The sequence below is a fragment of the Zeus faber genome (genome assembly GCF_960531495.2).
Source record: "Zeus faber genome assembly, chromosome: 9".
Classification (NCBI taxonomy): domain Eukaryota; kingdom Metazoa; phylum Chordata; class Actinopteri; order Zeiformes; family Zeidae; genus Zeus; species Zeus faber.
Window position 1 is genome coordinate 30,774,730 of NC_137197.1, and position 15,426 is coordinate 30,790,155.

General features: G+C 45.2%; 1 protein-coding gene across 1 annotated transcript in view; it reads right to left on the minus strand.

The window, feature by feature from the left end:
• The window catches only part of fat3a (FAT atypical cadherin 3a), a gene marked incomplete at both ends in the record, with an annotated part of 159,113 nt that overhangs the window by 84,931 nt on the left and 58,756 nt on the right, over positions 1–15,426 (minus strand). The window contains one exon of the mRNA XM_080007052.1: positions 1,296–1,357. Coding sequence (XP_079863178.1) covers positions 1,296–1,357 — 62 coding nt within the window. The remainder of the gene's footprint in view (positions 1–1,295; positions 1,358–15,426) is intronic.

Sequence of the window (15,426 nt, forward strand, 5' to 3'; positions counted from 1 at the left end):
GATGGATGTTCGTTTCTGACAAAGTTCTATCTATTGATTTAGAAAGTTCTGGATCATGCTATGAGTAACTATCTAGACATTATTTTACGTAGAGAGGAGCCTTACAACTTCCCCATGTGTTGCTTTTAGCACATATTGGAAACCATGGTCCTAGAGGATGAGTTTGTCCATTGGCTTTTTGTTCACGTAAAAAATAAAAATCCTGTTACTGGAAAGACATGAAACAACACAAACAACACTACAAAAATAAAAAGAGAGAATCGATGAGGGTAAGGAAAACTGATTAAGCCGCAGGGATTGCGAACAAAAACTTGTGTCAAACGCAATATCGCAGCACATCAATTCATCACCAGTGTCTTAATAGAGTCACTCACTTCCAGGGAAACTACACTAAATGTAGGAACCGCTGACCACCACGAACATGCCATGATGCGTTTTAAAAGGTCACTAGACCCGCAGCATTTTCTCCCTGCGTATTCTTACATATGCTCCCCCCCTTATGACTTTTTGAACTCCATAGGAACCTTTCTATCTTTCTGGGCAAGACAAATTCCATTGACCTTCATGTCAAAGGCTCCAATGAATTTGATTGTCTCATAACCGTACAGTATAAAAGGTATAGAGCATATTAACTGGTGCCATCCCATATAGTTGTGGTGATGCCCATTGCACACTATTACTGCACTGCTGCTAGATAAGATATACTATATGCTACATATACTACCTGTACTTACTTTGGTGTAACTGCCGTTTGCCTACATTACATTTACATTACATTCAGTCATTTAGCAGACGCTTTTATCCAAAGCGACTTACAAGGGAGAATAACAATTATCTATTGGACATTGGATATTGGACTCACGAGATAGTAAGCAATGGGCTGCTATGTGTTCAATTTGTTGATAGATGTGCACATGTTATTTTTATCCCTTTTATCTCTTTCTTGACTTTGACCTTGACTTTTGCTGCTGTAACAAATGCATTTCCCCACAGGGATTAATAAAGTCCTATCTTATCTTATCTCATCTTACTTTAGAGTTCCTACCCTCGGTTGCAGTTTTTTACCATCCAAGCACCGGTTGCAAAACTACAGCTGTTACTCCATGAAGGCTTCAAAATTGTGACAATTCAAGTTATTTACACATTAATGTCCATATATATTATTTTTTGAAGTCAATACAGACATCCAAACAGACAAAAGTCAACAATGAAACGGAGACTGCGCAACACACATGCACAAGTACATAACATACACACACATAAACATGCACATAAGCGGTTCAGCATTTCCTTACCTCTAAGACATGTTCGGCCTGTTGTTCGCGATCAAGCTTCCTGGAAGTGGTAGTGATAAGACCTGAGTGAAGAACAAAAACATTATTATTGAAATCATAATGAACAAACTCATTCCTATCAATCAATTTCAAGTACATATACAGAGCATCATTGTGGAGTGTAGAGAAGAACCTTTGCAATTCACATGTTGCTGTGGGCTTGTAAATTCTCACAACGCTAATGCTGATGCAAATGAATACAATTACGCGAAGGCAATCACGCCTAATCAGCGGATAGATTTAATTGTAATAAGCGATCTGAATGCCATTCCTGACCCCCCCACAAACACTTCTTAAAACAGCCAGACAGACAGACGCACACACACACACACACACACACACACACACACACACACACACACACACACACACACACGGTGTTCGTCCTTCGCTTGCGAAGATGACCAAGTGGCTTCACAGTGTTTTGTGGGTGCGAACATGGCTGATGAGGCCAATCCTTGCACAGAATGACCGGTTGCAGTGAGGGCATGTTATGGTTGGGGGATGGATGGCTGAGAGGGAGGAACTGTCTCTGATCTTGCGGAGCTGTCGCTTCTGTTCAGCTTCATGGATGCGTTTCTCTTCGAGTTTTGCTACACCATGCCAGGCTGCAGAGCGCCAGTTGGAGCGTTGTTGGGCATCGGTTTCCCAGGTCTCTGGGTCCAGACCACAGCTTTTGAGACTGGCCTTTAGGGTGTCCTGATAGCGTTTCCGTTGTCCGCCGCGTGAATGCTTGCCATGGGGCAGTTCTCCGTACAGAAGCCTTTTTGGTAGGCGTTCGTCTGGCATGCGGCAGACATGACCCACTCACACACACACACACACACACACACACACTCACACACACACAGACCGCCCCAGCTAAATCAGCATGCCGACATGGTAATTAGGTGTGTGTCAGACAGGACTACTGACTTGTTGGTCTAATTATGAGAAGGGGGTGGTGGGGTAGGGGTCCAAAAACTCTTATTGTGTCAGCATAGATAATCACAAGGAATTAGATGGCGAGAGAGAGAAAGAGCAAGAGAGAGAGAGAGAGAGAGAGAGAGAGAGCCAGAGAGAGGGAGAGAGAGTGAGAGACAGAGAGAGAGAGAGAGATAGACTGGGAGTAAGGGTTCCAGACTTCCAGTCAGGTAAACTGAAGGGTTTTTCCGAGACGGTGAAAAACAGTTCCATTCATTAACCATCACGTGAACAATTAGAAGGAATCTGCGTAAAACTACCTGGATACCGACATCTATAACTAAAAACGAACAATCCCGACACCAGATCGCAGGATGTATTAGCTCCAGAAGTTCCCCAATGACTAATATTATTAATAAAAATAATGATAATAATATGAATAATAATTATTAAACTCTTATTCTTTTTTCGGCTGTTCCCGTTAGGGGTAGCTACAGCGGATCATTTGCCTCCAATACCTTCTGTTCTGCACATCTTCCTCCCTTACACCAACCGCCTGCATGTCCTCCCTCACCACATCCATAAACCTCCTCTTTGGCCTTCCTCTTTTCCTCTTGCCTGGCAGTTCCATCCTCAGCATCCTTTTCCCAATGTAACTCTCATCTCTCCTACACACGTGTCCAAACCATCGCAATCTGGCCTCTCTCATTTTTTCATCAAACTGTCCAACCTGAGCTGTCCCTCTAATGTACTCATTCTTAATCCTGTCCATCCTTGTCACTCCCAATGAAAATCTCAACATCTTCAACTCTGCCACCTCCAGTTCAGCCACCAGCCTTTTTGTCAGTGCCACCACCTCTAAACCATGTGTTAGGGGGTCCAGGTCATGGCGCCTGCTGTTGCTCCTGAGTTGAGCTGGCCTGTCTCCGTCATGGGGGGGGGGGGGTGGGAGTACCTGCAGCTAGCGTCCGTGTGTTGGTTTGGGGTGTGATTGCGGGTTCGGGTCTTGGCCTTGTGGTCGGCGGGTTGGTGTGCCGCTGGGGCCGCCCGACCTCTGGGCGGGGTGGCGGGGCTTGCGTGTCCTTCGACGTCCCGTGCGGCATACCTGGGCTGGTTAGGCGTTCTGTCTGGTCCTGTGATCCAGGGGCCTGAACCTGGAAGGTGTGCTCAGCGCGGGGCTTACCATGTGGCCTTCTTTGGTGGGGGGCGGACTCCTGTCGTCACACCGGGCTGCTGTGGTACCTGTCCTCTGGCCATCTCTGTGTGCGGGGCGCTCGTCGCTGGGGGGTCGGGCTGTGGGTGGTGGGGCCATCTGCCGCCCTCTGTATTGTGGTCCGCTGACCAGGGGCCTGATGGAGGAGCGGAGCTGCCCGGCATGGCAGAGGCGCATGGCGGGCCGCTCCAGGTAAGGTGGTCGCTGTAGGTTGGGTGCCACCAGGTACGGGAGGTGGGCGCGCTAGGGCACGGTCGGGTCCAGGGAGGGTTCCGCGTGGTTGCTCCCCGGCCTGCTGCGCCCCTGGGTCAATCTGGTCGTGCTTCGCCTATCTCTCCCAGTGCCAAAACTCATACTCAATACATACACCACACAATAGGCCTAGGGCTTACGGGATGGGTGGGGTGCGAGCTATGTGGGTGGGGATGCAGCGGGCGGCTGCCATCTTGCCTTGCCATCCCTCTCTTTTCCTCCCTCATTTATTGCCATAACTATGACAAGAAGAGACCACGTGCCCAATTGTTGTTCCAGTTTTCCTTGACCTGATTAACCCTGTTTTTCAATACATGTTGTCATTCAATGTTTATGTTTCCGTGTTAATGTTGTTTGGTTCTGTGTTTTACTGTCTCACCCGTGGTGAATCTCCCCCTCTTGGAGTAGTGATCAGTTGTTTATAGACCCAAACATAGTAAAATTGTTCTCCAAAGAGGGGGATTGGTGGTGTTTCTGAATAACCAAAAACTGTTATCTTATAGGTCATCCACAGGGCAGAGTTATTGCAGCAGTTCTCGATGATTTAAGAATTAATAAAGAGTTGCATTGCAGGTTGAGAACTTGAACTCCACTTGCAGACTAACTCTGTCCTAGATGCAATGGCATACAAATACTCTGTGTTGTATGCCCAGCATGCTGAGAGCACAAGTTTAATAAAATGTAATAAAATAAAACAAAATATAAATAAATAAATAAATACATACATACATACATACATAAATAAATAAATTAATTAATAAAAGGGAGGTGTAGTAGGGGCAGGGTAGAAACGGTAGAATCATCCACATCATGGTGAATTCCCTCATCAATTCCTTTGGTAATTGTCATTGTATCGACGTAAAACCAACATTTCTTTTCACATTTTAAAGACAACCTTGTGAGACCGGGCATGCATGTCTCATGCATGTTTTTTGGTCTCTCTAGTCTTGGCAAAGGGCCGTTGGTCCACACGTGCAAACCGACCAAACAACACTTACCCACTTAAACAAGCAACAATGGCCGCTTGAGTACATCTCCAACAAAAGAGATCAAAGACTACACGCTTGCAATTTGTTATTTTCTGTGCTTGAATCCCCCCCCCCCCCACTCCTCCACTTTTAATTGCTTTCTCATCTCTGACAACAAGCCGTCCCACCTGCCTGACTGTCCCGTTTACTTTTTTGTTTGGTTGTTTTTACTTGTACACAGTACACTATACAGTCCACTGGTGCCCCGACCCCATCCAATGGTGCTCCACAGAAACCTGTCATTTCTATTTTCCATTTCAACCCCCTATCAGCGCGTCTGTGTTTCTCGGTGGAGTAACGGCCCAAAAGCAGCCTTTTGGCAAAATTGTTTAGGCTTTCATGTTCTGTTAATAAGTTGTGGCTTCAGGGACATCGTCTCTCTCCTGTGTGTATGGGTATGTGCGTGTGTCCTCTACTCTGGAGACACCTACCAAGATTCTGTTTTTAGATAGTAATAAGATGTATTTCTGCTTCTCACGGCTCCACTGTGTTGTCACCCTTTCCTGGGAGAAGAGTGACAGAAAAAAATAAACGTGCAAAACATCCAATTCGACTACCTGACGTGGGTTACAAAGTTAGTTGTCACTTTGTTTCCTTGTTCCATGATTGATGAACACCATTATGAGAAGACAAGGTGTGAATAAAATGAGTTGTCCTTGCGAACTGGCATTGCTACGTAGGGCCGGAGTGAATGTTTGGCTGATGGCTACACCCAACATCTCACTTCCTGATGGCTACATTGGGGCCTATATGGCACGGATGCGTAACTTCCAAAGCAAACCATTCCATACTACGTAGTACTACATACTACATTTTGTAGGAAGCTTAACACTTTTGACCGCCGTGGCTTAATCATTTACTGTTATCAGATGGGATAGCAGGTGCAGCTGGCACCGGTCTATTCGATTTGATCCACATCGCATTTAATGTTGCGGCAGCTGACTGCAACTGATACTGCTTTGCTGGGATAAGCTTCTACAGACTTCAATTTTCAGATGGCTTGGGGTTATTAAGTTATTAGAAATAGAACAAAAGCAACTGTAATAAGGAAATGATCCCTCAACTCAAGGAATTCAAAAAACCCTGTCCTTTCCTTTTACTGTTTACCAAACATTAGCCATTAAAACACAATCACTACTGCTGTGAAACACTCCATTCATGCAACCATTATTTGGCTATAAGCTGCTGACTGTTAATCATGCATGCTCGTAAAATAATCAGCAAAAAATAAAAAACTCTATTGATTTAAGCGAACACGACCGTTTGGTTTTATGCTACATTAGCTCTCAGACAAAAACACTAATGCAAGAAGTGGTAACAAGCCTGTGGAGGGTAACTGCCAAATCATCTGTCTTGTTAGAGCCTTGTGATAAGCAACAATGCATTGTGTTGAATAAGTGAGTGGATCTGACAGCGTGGTTTACCATTCGATAGCCAAAGCCACAAAGACTTTTTAAACACTGGAGATGGCAACAGATGTGTCTGACACAGGCAGGGAAAGAGACAAAAAGGTGTTGATGGCCTAAACCAAAATGTGCTTGTGCACATTAAGGAACTCTCATTTAAATATTTCAACACACACTGATGCCCATATATGTAACCCACCGCAGAGTTTAGGTACTTTTGGTGCCTTTTCACTCATTGTTTTCATGTCATTTGAAAATGGACAATCAGAACTTCAAAACAAGGTGTCACTTGTGCGAATCAAGCAAATATTTATTTAAAAATTAACAAGCTATGGCTTGTAAATGCCGAGGGTGCTGCAAACTGTGGTTCTGTTATAATCACCCTCAAAGTTGTCCCCACACGTGGCCTAATTCAGCCAGCTCCCAGAATGCAAATGGTTTGGAGGACCAACAGAGCCACATGGCCACTTGACACCCTGCTGAATTTGGCAATTTTGCACTGTTCTTGTGTTTTGAGGAAATGCTGAACAGCATCATCGACACACAACATCTTTGTTTGAAAAAAAAAAGCTTTTATTTAACAGTAAGAATATACATGTTTTATAAAAGTGGAATTATTTAGGCGTTTAAAAGTGCGGACAATACAAACAAAATGTACAGTCTGTCAATAATATTAGTCTTTGTATATCAACCTTGGTGTGTCATTCAATATATAAATGTGCATATGCCAAATATCTTCAAAGTTCTTGGAGTTATTATGTGGGCTAACCCCAACCCTACCCCAGCTACACTCTGAGAGCCTGTTTGGGGCCTCTTTTCATTTTCTTTCACCCCTGGCTGCATTTGCAGGTAAACTTGAGAATCTTGTCCGTTGCTGCTTGTTCATAATCTGCATCATCAACCTCAACGGTCTTCATCATTTCATCAACTTCTTCCCTTTGAACAACAACAGAGGGTCTCCTCTGGGGTTCTTGAAAATATTCAGTTTCATCGTCACATGCTGGTTGAAATCCGCTGTTTGAAATGTTTTCCAAGTCCGGGATAACGCTCAGATCAGATTCAGCATTGCTGTCGTTCTCTGCGTCGCTGTTGGAGAACTGAATACCATTGTGGAAAATGAAGTCCGGTACGCACTGCTTAAACTGACTTGGATGTATCGCACTGGCCAGATTAAGGTCCGATATGATTTAGAGCTTCCGCCACCCGCTTCTCTTAATCCATAACAGCATGGAGATGAAAGTTTCACAGAGAAGTGAAACCGACGACTCGTTGTTTACGGAAGTAACGTCAGCTTTTCTTCTTCGCACGTTACGCCGCCTACACAACGACGAATCCAGGTGTGTGTATAAAACACATAAGATTTAAGGTGGAACACTATGAAAACAGTTTCACATTGTGACTTCACATCACATGAAATATGGAGGAATGATCTTCACCTGGACGCTCGCTTAAAGGAAATGATCGATCGGTGTTCATCGCTGAAAGTGAACTGTGTTTCCCCATGTAATCTAATGGGAATATTTAACCCTACGGTTTAACATTTATCTACTTTTTATAAATCAAACTCTGCTTAAAAAATATGTTGAGATTAAAAAAAAAAACAAAGGAACACGAATCTGGAAAAATCTCATTTTCCTTCTAGAAGGGTTTTATCAAATTATTTGGTGGCTCGTGTGGATTTTAGAAATGCGCTACAATGCAGGTTTTTCTGCGGTGGGTCACATATAGACACAAGCAAGTATGTTTCTTTGTCACACACTCACTTTCACACCAGTAATCAAACCCACAAACACACAAATGCCATGTCTTGTCCAAGAACAGCCATGAGACCAATTGTTAACATCCTTCCCGGAAAGCAAGCAAGACTGAATGCTTAAATAGAAGGTGATATTTTAGGCCTGTGGACAGTCTTGATTGGGCCCCCGGTGTAATTTGAGGAACAGCTGCATGCAACAAGAATTTGCATCTTTTCATGCAATCATGGAAGGCATAATTACAGGCAATTAGTGGTTATCGAAGTAATTACGCCAAGTCCAAAGTTAGGGGAATGAAAAAGGAATGACAGGCTGCAGAGGAATGTCAGACGCGAGCAACAGAATAATGTAAGTGTGCTGAAAGGGATTTAGATAAAGCTGTTAAACACAAGAAAACAACACCATACTACATCTAGACAGACATACAATTAATGTATGGAATTTGGATGGATTATATAAGGGAACGGAAAGCCATTGTAGAAACTTATCCAAGATCAAAAAATGCCATGTTCTTGTCACATATTGGCACCTATAAATATTCTCTCCGGGCCCTCCCTATGCTCTTGTTTTTTATTTTTTTCCTACTTGGATGTGCATGTTTCCATGTTTAAATAAGGATTAACCTCACATTGTAATAAACACGGGTTTGGGATGTGGGTGTTAGCGGGACCTGAGCCGGGAGGTCATTAGCCACGGAATTATGCAACAGCCTACAACGGCTTAATTGCCGCTGTGTTGCTGACGCGTCTTCAGGCAGCAAGGTTTGGAATTAGAAGACCTATGGAGAGAGGGGAGGAATGAGAGGGGGGTGGAAGGAGAGAAAATCCAGGGGCAGTGGATGCAATTAAATCAGAGGTTTAAGCGGAATTGGGGATGGGAAATTTAAAAAACATGGCCAAAAGAACAAAAAAGAGGCAATCGGGCTAGGTGTAGTGCTATGGGAATCCTCCGCAGGACGTTGAGTCGGGGCATTTTAATCTGTGTGACGCAGAGAGGATGTAATTCATTCTCTTTGCCACCGCCGCTGAGAATTAGAGATTTCCTGCCACTGTGAATCCGCCACACGCCGCCATCAAAATGTCTATTAAGTTTCTTGAATAGCTTCCTCCAAATGGGCTCTAATCTGCCGTGATCCATGGGTGGGGAAGGCGGCTGTGGATGCGCATCAATGCAAGTGGATCAATTTTCTCATTCCACAGAATGTAGATACCATACTAAATCTATGCATCACTCTCGTGATGAAAAGGCTTATCAGATATCCCACTGAGTGTGAAAGAGAAAAAATACAGATAGTAACTTGCACAAATGAAAAGAGGGAGAGTAGTAGATAATTACCTTGGCGACCTGTAGATGGGAACAATTAAATCTGTAGATGTTTTTTTTTGTTATGACAAAAACAGCAAGCCAAATTGTTTCATAAAATTACCGGGGAAATTCTAAAATGGAAAAACGTGCACTGGGGGATTAGGCTACTGTTAACTGTGAATTGTGTAAATGAATCTTAAAAATGGCGTATGTGCAATTCTTCGCAGGAAAATAGTCTCGCAGGTAGATCCCTAATTGTCCATCCAAAAGTGACCATGCATCTTACTCCATGCCGAAGTTTACATTCCAGTGCATTTGAAAGTTCCAGTAGTTGCAACAAGACTACTTATACTTTGATTTGATCTTGTAACCTCTTTTGATGCATGTTTCACCCCCCACCAGCATTCTACCACCCTACTCATCCACTAATGGAATACTTCCTCACTAAATCACAGACATTACTTGATTATACTTAATCAAAAAGTGAACTATGCAAAGAAGAGGAAGGCATGTGTGTGGTTGTGTGTGTGTGTGTGTGTGTGTGTGTGTGTGTGTGTGTGTGTGTGTGTGTGTGTGTGTGTGTGTGTTTGTGTGAGTGTGTGTGTGTGTGTGTGTGTGTGTGTGTGTGTGTGCGCGCGCACGGTGGTGTGATTATTTTGATTTACAGCACATAGGCAGATGCTGTCTCCCTTCCTGTGTCACTTCCTGTCAGATTTACGGTGTCATTGCCGTCAAGCACACACTGCCAGAAAACAAGTGATGACGAGACATGGGGGAGAAAGAAAGGCAAAGAGAGTCTCAGAAAGAGAAACAAAGAGAGAAACGAAGAAAGAAAGGAAAAGAGTAAGAAAAAATAAAGGGAAGGACTGCGAGACAGAAGGAAAACAACGAGAAATAAATAAATAAAGAATGAAAGAAAGAAATAAATAAAATGAAAGACATTGAGGAAAATATATGTATATAAAGGAATAAAGAAAGAAAGTAAGAATGTGTGGCAGTTCCCCTGTCCCACGCCATCCAAGTGGCTTTTCCCGGGCTCCCCGACACAGAGACACAGGTGATGACGTTGAAGACAAACCATTTTACTGAAGAGTGTGGCAAGATGTTACAAGCCAGGAGCAGATTGTCATGACAGTGCTCCCCTTTCATGCATATGTGGGGATGGGTGATTTAACCTGTGCTCATCGATTGCTGTGATGAGCAACAGGTGCACAGTCACCCCTGATCCCAGGCCATATTTACTAGACGAAAGACAGGTGTGGCTGCTTAAATCACACAACCCCCACACCAAAGAAAAAATGTCAAAGAAAGAAAAAGAGAAAAGAAACATAGAAAGAAAGAAAGGCAGTGAGAGAAAGACAATGAGAAATGAGGAAGGGAAGAAGAAAAGAAAGAAGTAGGAATGGAAGAAATAAAGAAAGTAAAAACAGTGAGGAAAAGCGAAGCAAGGAAAGAAAAAAGGGGAAGAGAGAAATAAAGAATGGAAGCCATAAATTGTTCTGTCTCTCTTAAATTAAGCAGACACAAGAGAACGCACCTTAATCGGTCAGTACCACCCGGCATTGTGATATCGCAGTGCTTTGACATCTCAATTGGCGTTGTGACGTCACAGTGCTGTGACATTTCAATCGGCATTGTGACATCACAGCGCTGTGACATCCCATTCGGCGTCGTGACGCTGTGACATCCCAATGTGACATTGTAATGTTGTGACATCGCAAATCGACCATTCGGACGACATTATTACGCCTCATTATTACTCTTGGGGAAGCATAATCGATAAGTTTATTTCTTTATGCACACATGATCGTTAATCTTCATATTTTTTTGCTGTTTGACAGTTTCACACCGCTACCATTAAAAATGCCTGAAGTCAGCTCCTGCCTTGGGTACTTTTTGGGAGAGTGTTCAGCTCGCTGCATAGCTATGCATGCATAGTATAGTGAGCAGAAGAGAAATAAGGAAGGAAAGAAGAAAGGAAATTAAAGCAGCTTTCACACATGCACTGCAACCCCGAAATAATTTGGACATTACCCAGAGGAGCTGTATGTGTGAACGCAAATGTCCAGATCATTTGGACTGGACCAGCCAGCACCCTAGTACAAAGTTTGTGTAATGTCCGATTGAGTGGTATGTGTGAACAGAGCAGGTGTTGTCTGGAGAATTCACAGTGGGCCGAAAAAGGGTCATAGAAGGGACAAAGAATAAGAAGAAGAAATTACGTCCAAAAACATGAAGTATCAATGCAAAAAAGTCACAATTACTGATAAGTCGGTAGACTCATCCACCATCTTGGGTGTGCTGCATGCTCCACCCGGGCTCCGCCCTTCATCTAAACCAAACAGAATATTATAGTAGGTGTGAACGCGTCTGATGAAGACGATCTCCAGTTGTGTGCTACATGCGTGAAAGGGCAACTCCGGACAACGTCCGGACCTGACTATCCAGACATTGTCCGGCGTTCATGTGTGAAAACAGCTAAAGAAAGAGAAAGACTGAAAAAAATATAAGGTGAGAAACAAAGAAAGAAAGAAAAAAAGAAAGAAAGAAAAAATGCAAGTGAGAAAATAAGAAAGAAAAAGAAATGTAGGAAAACACAGGAGGTGTTCTTCTCCAAGCAGGATGCTGGCAGCGTTTCACATCAGCGCATCGTGGTGGAGGCAGCAGAGGCGTGACCCCACAGACCCAGCAGTGCCTGAATACCACCCCAGTTGCCTGCCAGAGAATTACAACAAAAAGAGACTATCACTCTCCGTACTATACAGTAACTCCACTCTGCGTGTGTGTGTGTGTGTGTGTGTGTGTGTGTGTGTGTTTGTCTGTCACCACTATCTCCACTGTCATCTCCGAGGTCGACAAGGCGTGTGTGTGTGTGTGTGTGTGTGTGTGTGTGTGTGTGTGTGTGTGTGTGTGTTGGATGTACATCCCTGTCAAATAGGCGGCATTGGGAATGAGTACGTATCGATTTGCACCGCCCAGCTACCCTCCTTGCTGCGAATCCGCTAACTCCGCCATCGAGCCAATTACATTGCTGAGGACAGATGGAGGAGTTCAAAGAGCTACAAATTGTACACATGCACGCCCACATGTGCACACACACACACACACACACACACACACACACACACACACACACACACACGCTACCCATAACCTTCAATAAAGGAACATCATAGCCCCCAGAACATTTAGAGTAAGTGGCGGGAAGAAGGTTGTTACATAATCAACATTTTTGGCCATGTAACCTGATAACTGGGAGATATTTTAAAGCATATTCAGAGAGAGATGATCATTATCTGTCTATGAATACGTATTCTCTAAAATATCTAGTGGCTATGCTAATGATTTTTACTGTGTGCGTGTGTGTGTGTGTGTGTGTGTGTGTGTGTGTGTGTGTGTGCGTGTGTGTGTGTATGTGTCGTCGCGTGTGCATTGGTAATTTGAAAACTGCCGGAATCTGATTGTATAACTGTGGCGGACCAAGGGACCAGCAACGCATGGTTCTACCCGGGGCTTTGGTGGAAGCGTCAATCGGAAAAATTTCTTGTATGCATGGGGATAATCAAACGTATCTGATGGTCCGGCTCGAAATTTGTAACAAGGGGAAAAAGCATAGGGTACAGGCTGTGGTAAGTTCTCGCTTGTTGCACTCCCTGATTTTGGGCACGGATTGGCCAGGGTTTGACACATTGGTCGGTAGGGAGAGGTGAGTGTTGCGTGGCATGTGGTGAAGCGGAGGGGTCGTCAGCGGACACGACAGGTGCCGGGGCAGCGGAATCCCAAGTTGGATCTTCCCTGGTCCCCTTGACCTTCCCTATTGACAATTTTCTGCTGGAGCAGTCATGGGACGACACCCGACGCAAGGCTTTTGAGGGGTAGTCAAAATCAATGGTGGATTGATGCGCCCAGACACCGCCCTCACTCACCCGTATTTTTTGGTGATTAGGGACAACTAGTCCCTAATCACCAAAAAATATCAAGTGAGCCGTGACACTCACACAGGAAAGGAAATAACCCAGTTGTTGGTGCCGAAGAGCCGTAATGTAAATAAATGTACATGGTGAGCTGCGTGTCCTGAGTTCCAGTTAGTCAACCCTCCGACTATGCCAAGAGCGCCGTTGGGCCCCCTCCCCCTAGTCGAGTTCCCGTTCGAAATAATCAGTATGGACCTCATCGGCCGTTACACTGCAGTGCCCGCAGGTATTTTTTCGATAAGTCAGAGTGGAATATGCATCTTGGTACCCCGAGGTGGTGCCATTGTGCAGTATTATGGCCAAAAGTGTAGCGCGGGCACTGTTTTCAGGTCATCTCCCGAGTCGGGATTCCAGGATTCCTGACTAGGGCACTACCTTTATGTCACTTACACTTCGGGAATTTTACGAGTTAATGGGCGTCTGCTCAATTTGGACCAGCGTTTAACATCCCCAGACTGACAGACAGACACTGAAAAACATGATTTTAAAGTTCGTCCATGACAATAGCTGTAATTGGGACAAGTGGTTGAACCCTCTGTTGTTTGCGGTGCAGGAGGTATGAGGATTATGAGGTTGAACGGTCTGACAGGCAGGGGGCGATACAGATTTATCACCTGAACCTCTTAAAATAATGGAGGGAGGGGGAGTCCGTGGCTCCGGTCATTGTTTTCTCCTCCCTGCCAGGACTCACATCCCTCATACACCACCATCTCGAGATCACCCCGGGGGTGAAGGTGCGCTCTCAGCCATATTGCCAGGCCCGAACACAAACGCAAGATCTGGCAGGTGGAATTTGAGGCCATGCTGGACACGGGGGAGATAGAGGAGTCCATGAGTGACTGGTCTAGTACCATTGTGCTAATGGGTAAGCCTGATGGGTCAGTCTGGTTCTGCGTACACGACCAAAGGGTGAACGTGAAGTGAAGTGTCAAAGTTCGACGCCTACCCGATACTCTCAGTCGATGAACTTCTCAACCAGTTAGGTACAGCTCGTTTTTTTCACGACACTGGATTTAACCAAGGTCTACTGGCAGGGTTCCCTTTCTTAGGAGTCCAAGAAAAAAATTGCCATTCTTCACTCCGTTTGGGTTGTACCGCTTTCGCACACTTCCGTTCGGGTTGTTCGGTGCCCCAGCCACATTTCAGAGACTCATGGACGGCGCCCTGTGTCCGCATGTATCATACGTCGCGGTCTACCTAGACAACGTAATCATTCACAGCGACACCTGGTAGGGGCATATGCAGCATGTGGGTATAAGTTTGAGTACCTGGAACGAAAGGAGGTGCGGTATCTGGGGTGCCTGCTACCAAAGTGGCAGCAGGCATTTGTAAGAGTAAAGTCAGCACTCTGTGGGAAGCCAGTGCTGTTCAACCCTAACTTCTCTCTCCATTTCTGTCTGCAGACCAACATGTTGGACAGAGGGATGGGCGCGGTCTTGTACCAGGAGGTGAAGGGAACCAAGAGGCCGGTGCTGTACCTCTGCCGCAAACCCTCAGAGCAGGAGTCAAGGTACAGCATAATGGAGAAGGAATGTCTGGCAAACAAGTGGGCGGGCGGTCCCCTCCGCTATGACCTCCTGGGACGCGTGTTCACCCTCTGTTCAGACCACGCCCCACTGCAGTGGCTTCACCGCATGAACAACACAAACGCCCAGATCACCCGGTGGTAGCTGGCTCTCCAGCCCTTTAACTTCAGGGTGGTACATAGAATGGCGGTGCAGATGGTCATAGCTGACTTTCTCTCCCGCTCTGGCTGTCGCCTGGATGGCTCCCCGGCCTATGTTGGGCAGTGGGGGTATGCGGCAGACAAAGGGCCATGGTCAAGCCATAGCATGGTTCCCATTCCCGCGGCTGCTAAGCTGCTTCGAGTCCGCCGAATCAGCGCCCGTGCGGGGCTGATTGTTCCGAGGGAGCTTTTTTCATGTCTGTCTGTCTTGCAGAGAGGGATCAGCGTAGAAGGCTCGAGAACCGACTGGGAGCCAAGTCCCAGAATTAGCGGCGCGAGAGTCGGAGATTCCTCCTGCACCCTGATCAAAAACATTTATCCTTATTATTCATCCTTTTGGCCAGAGAGCCTTTCTGTTTAGAATTGTGAATAAAAATTCTCGCCATGTTAGCAATCCACTGCCAGAAAGACTCCGTCTCCTTCCCTCAACCCGAGTCTCCCACAATAACATTAAAACAACAACGGCAAAAGGAAATTCTAGAGGCATTCTAGAGGCACTGTTTGATCAGTTATTTAAGATAGGCCTGGTAC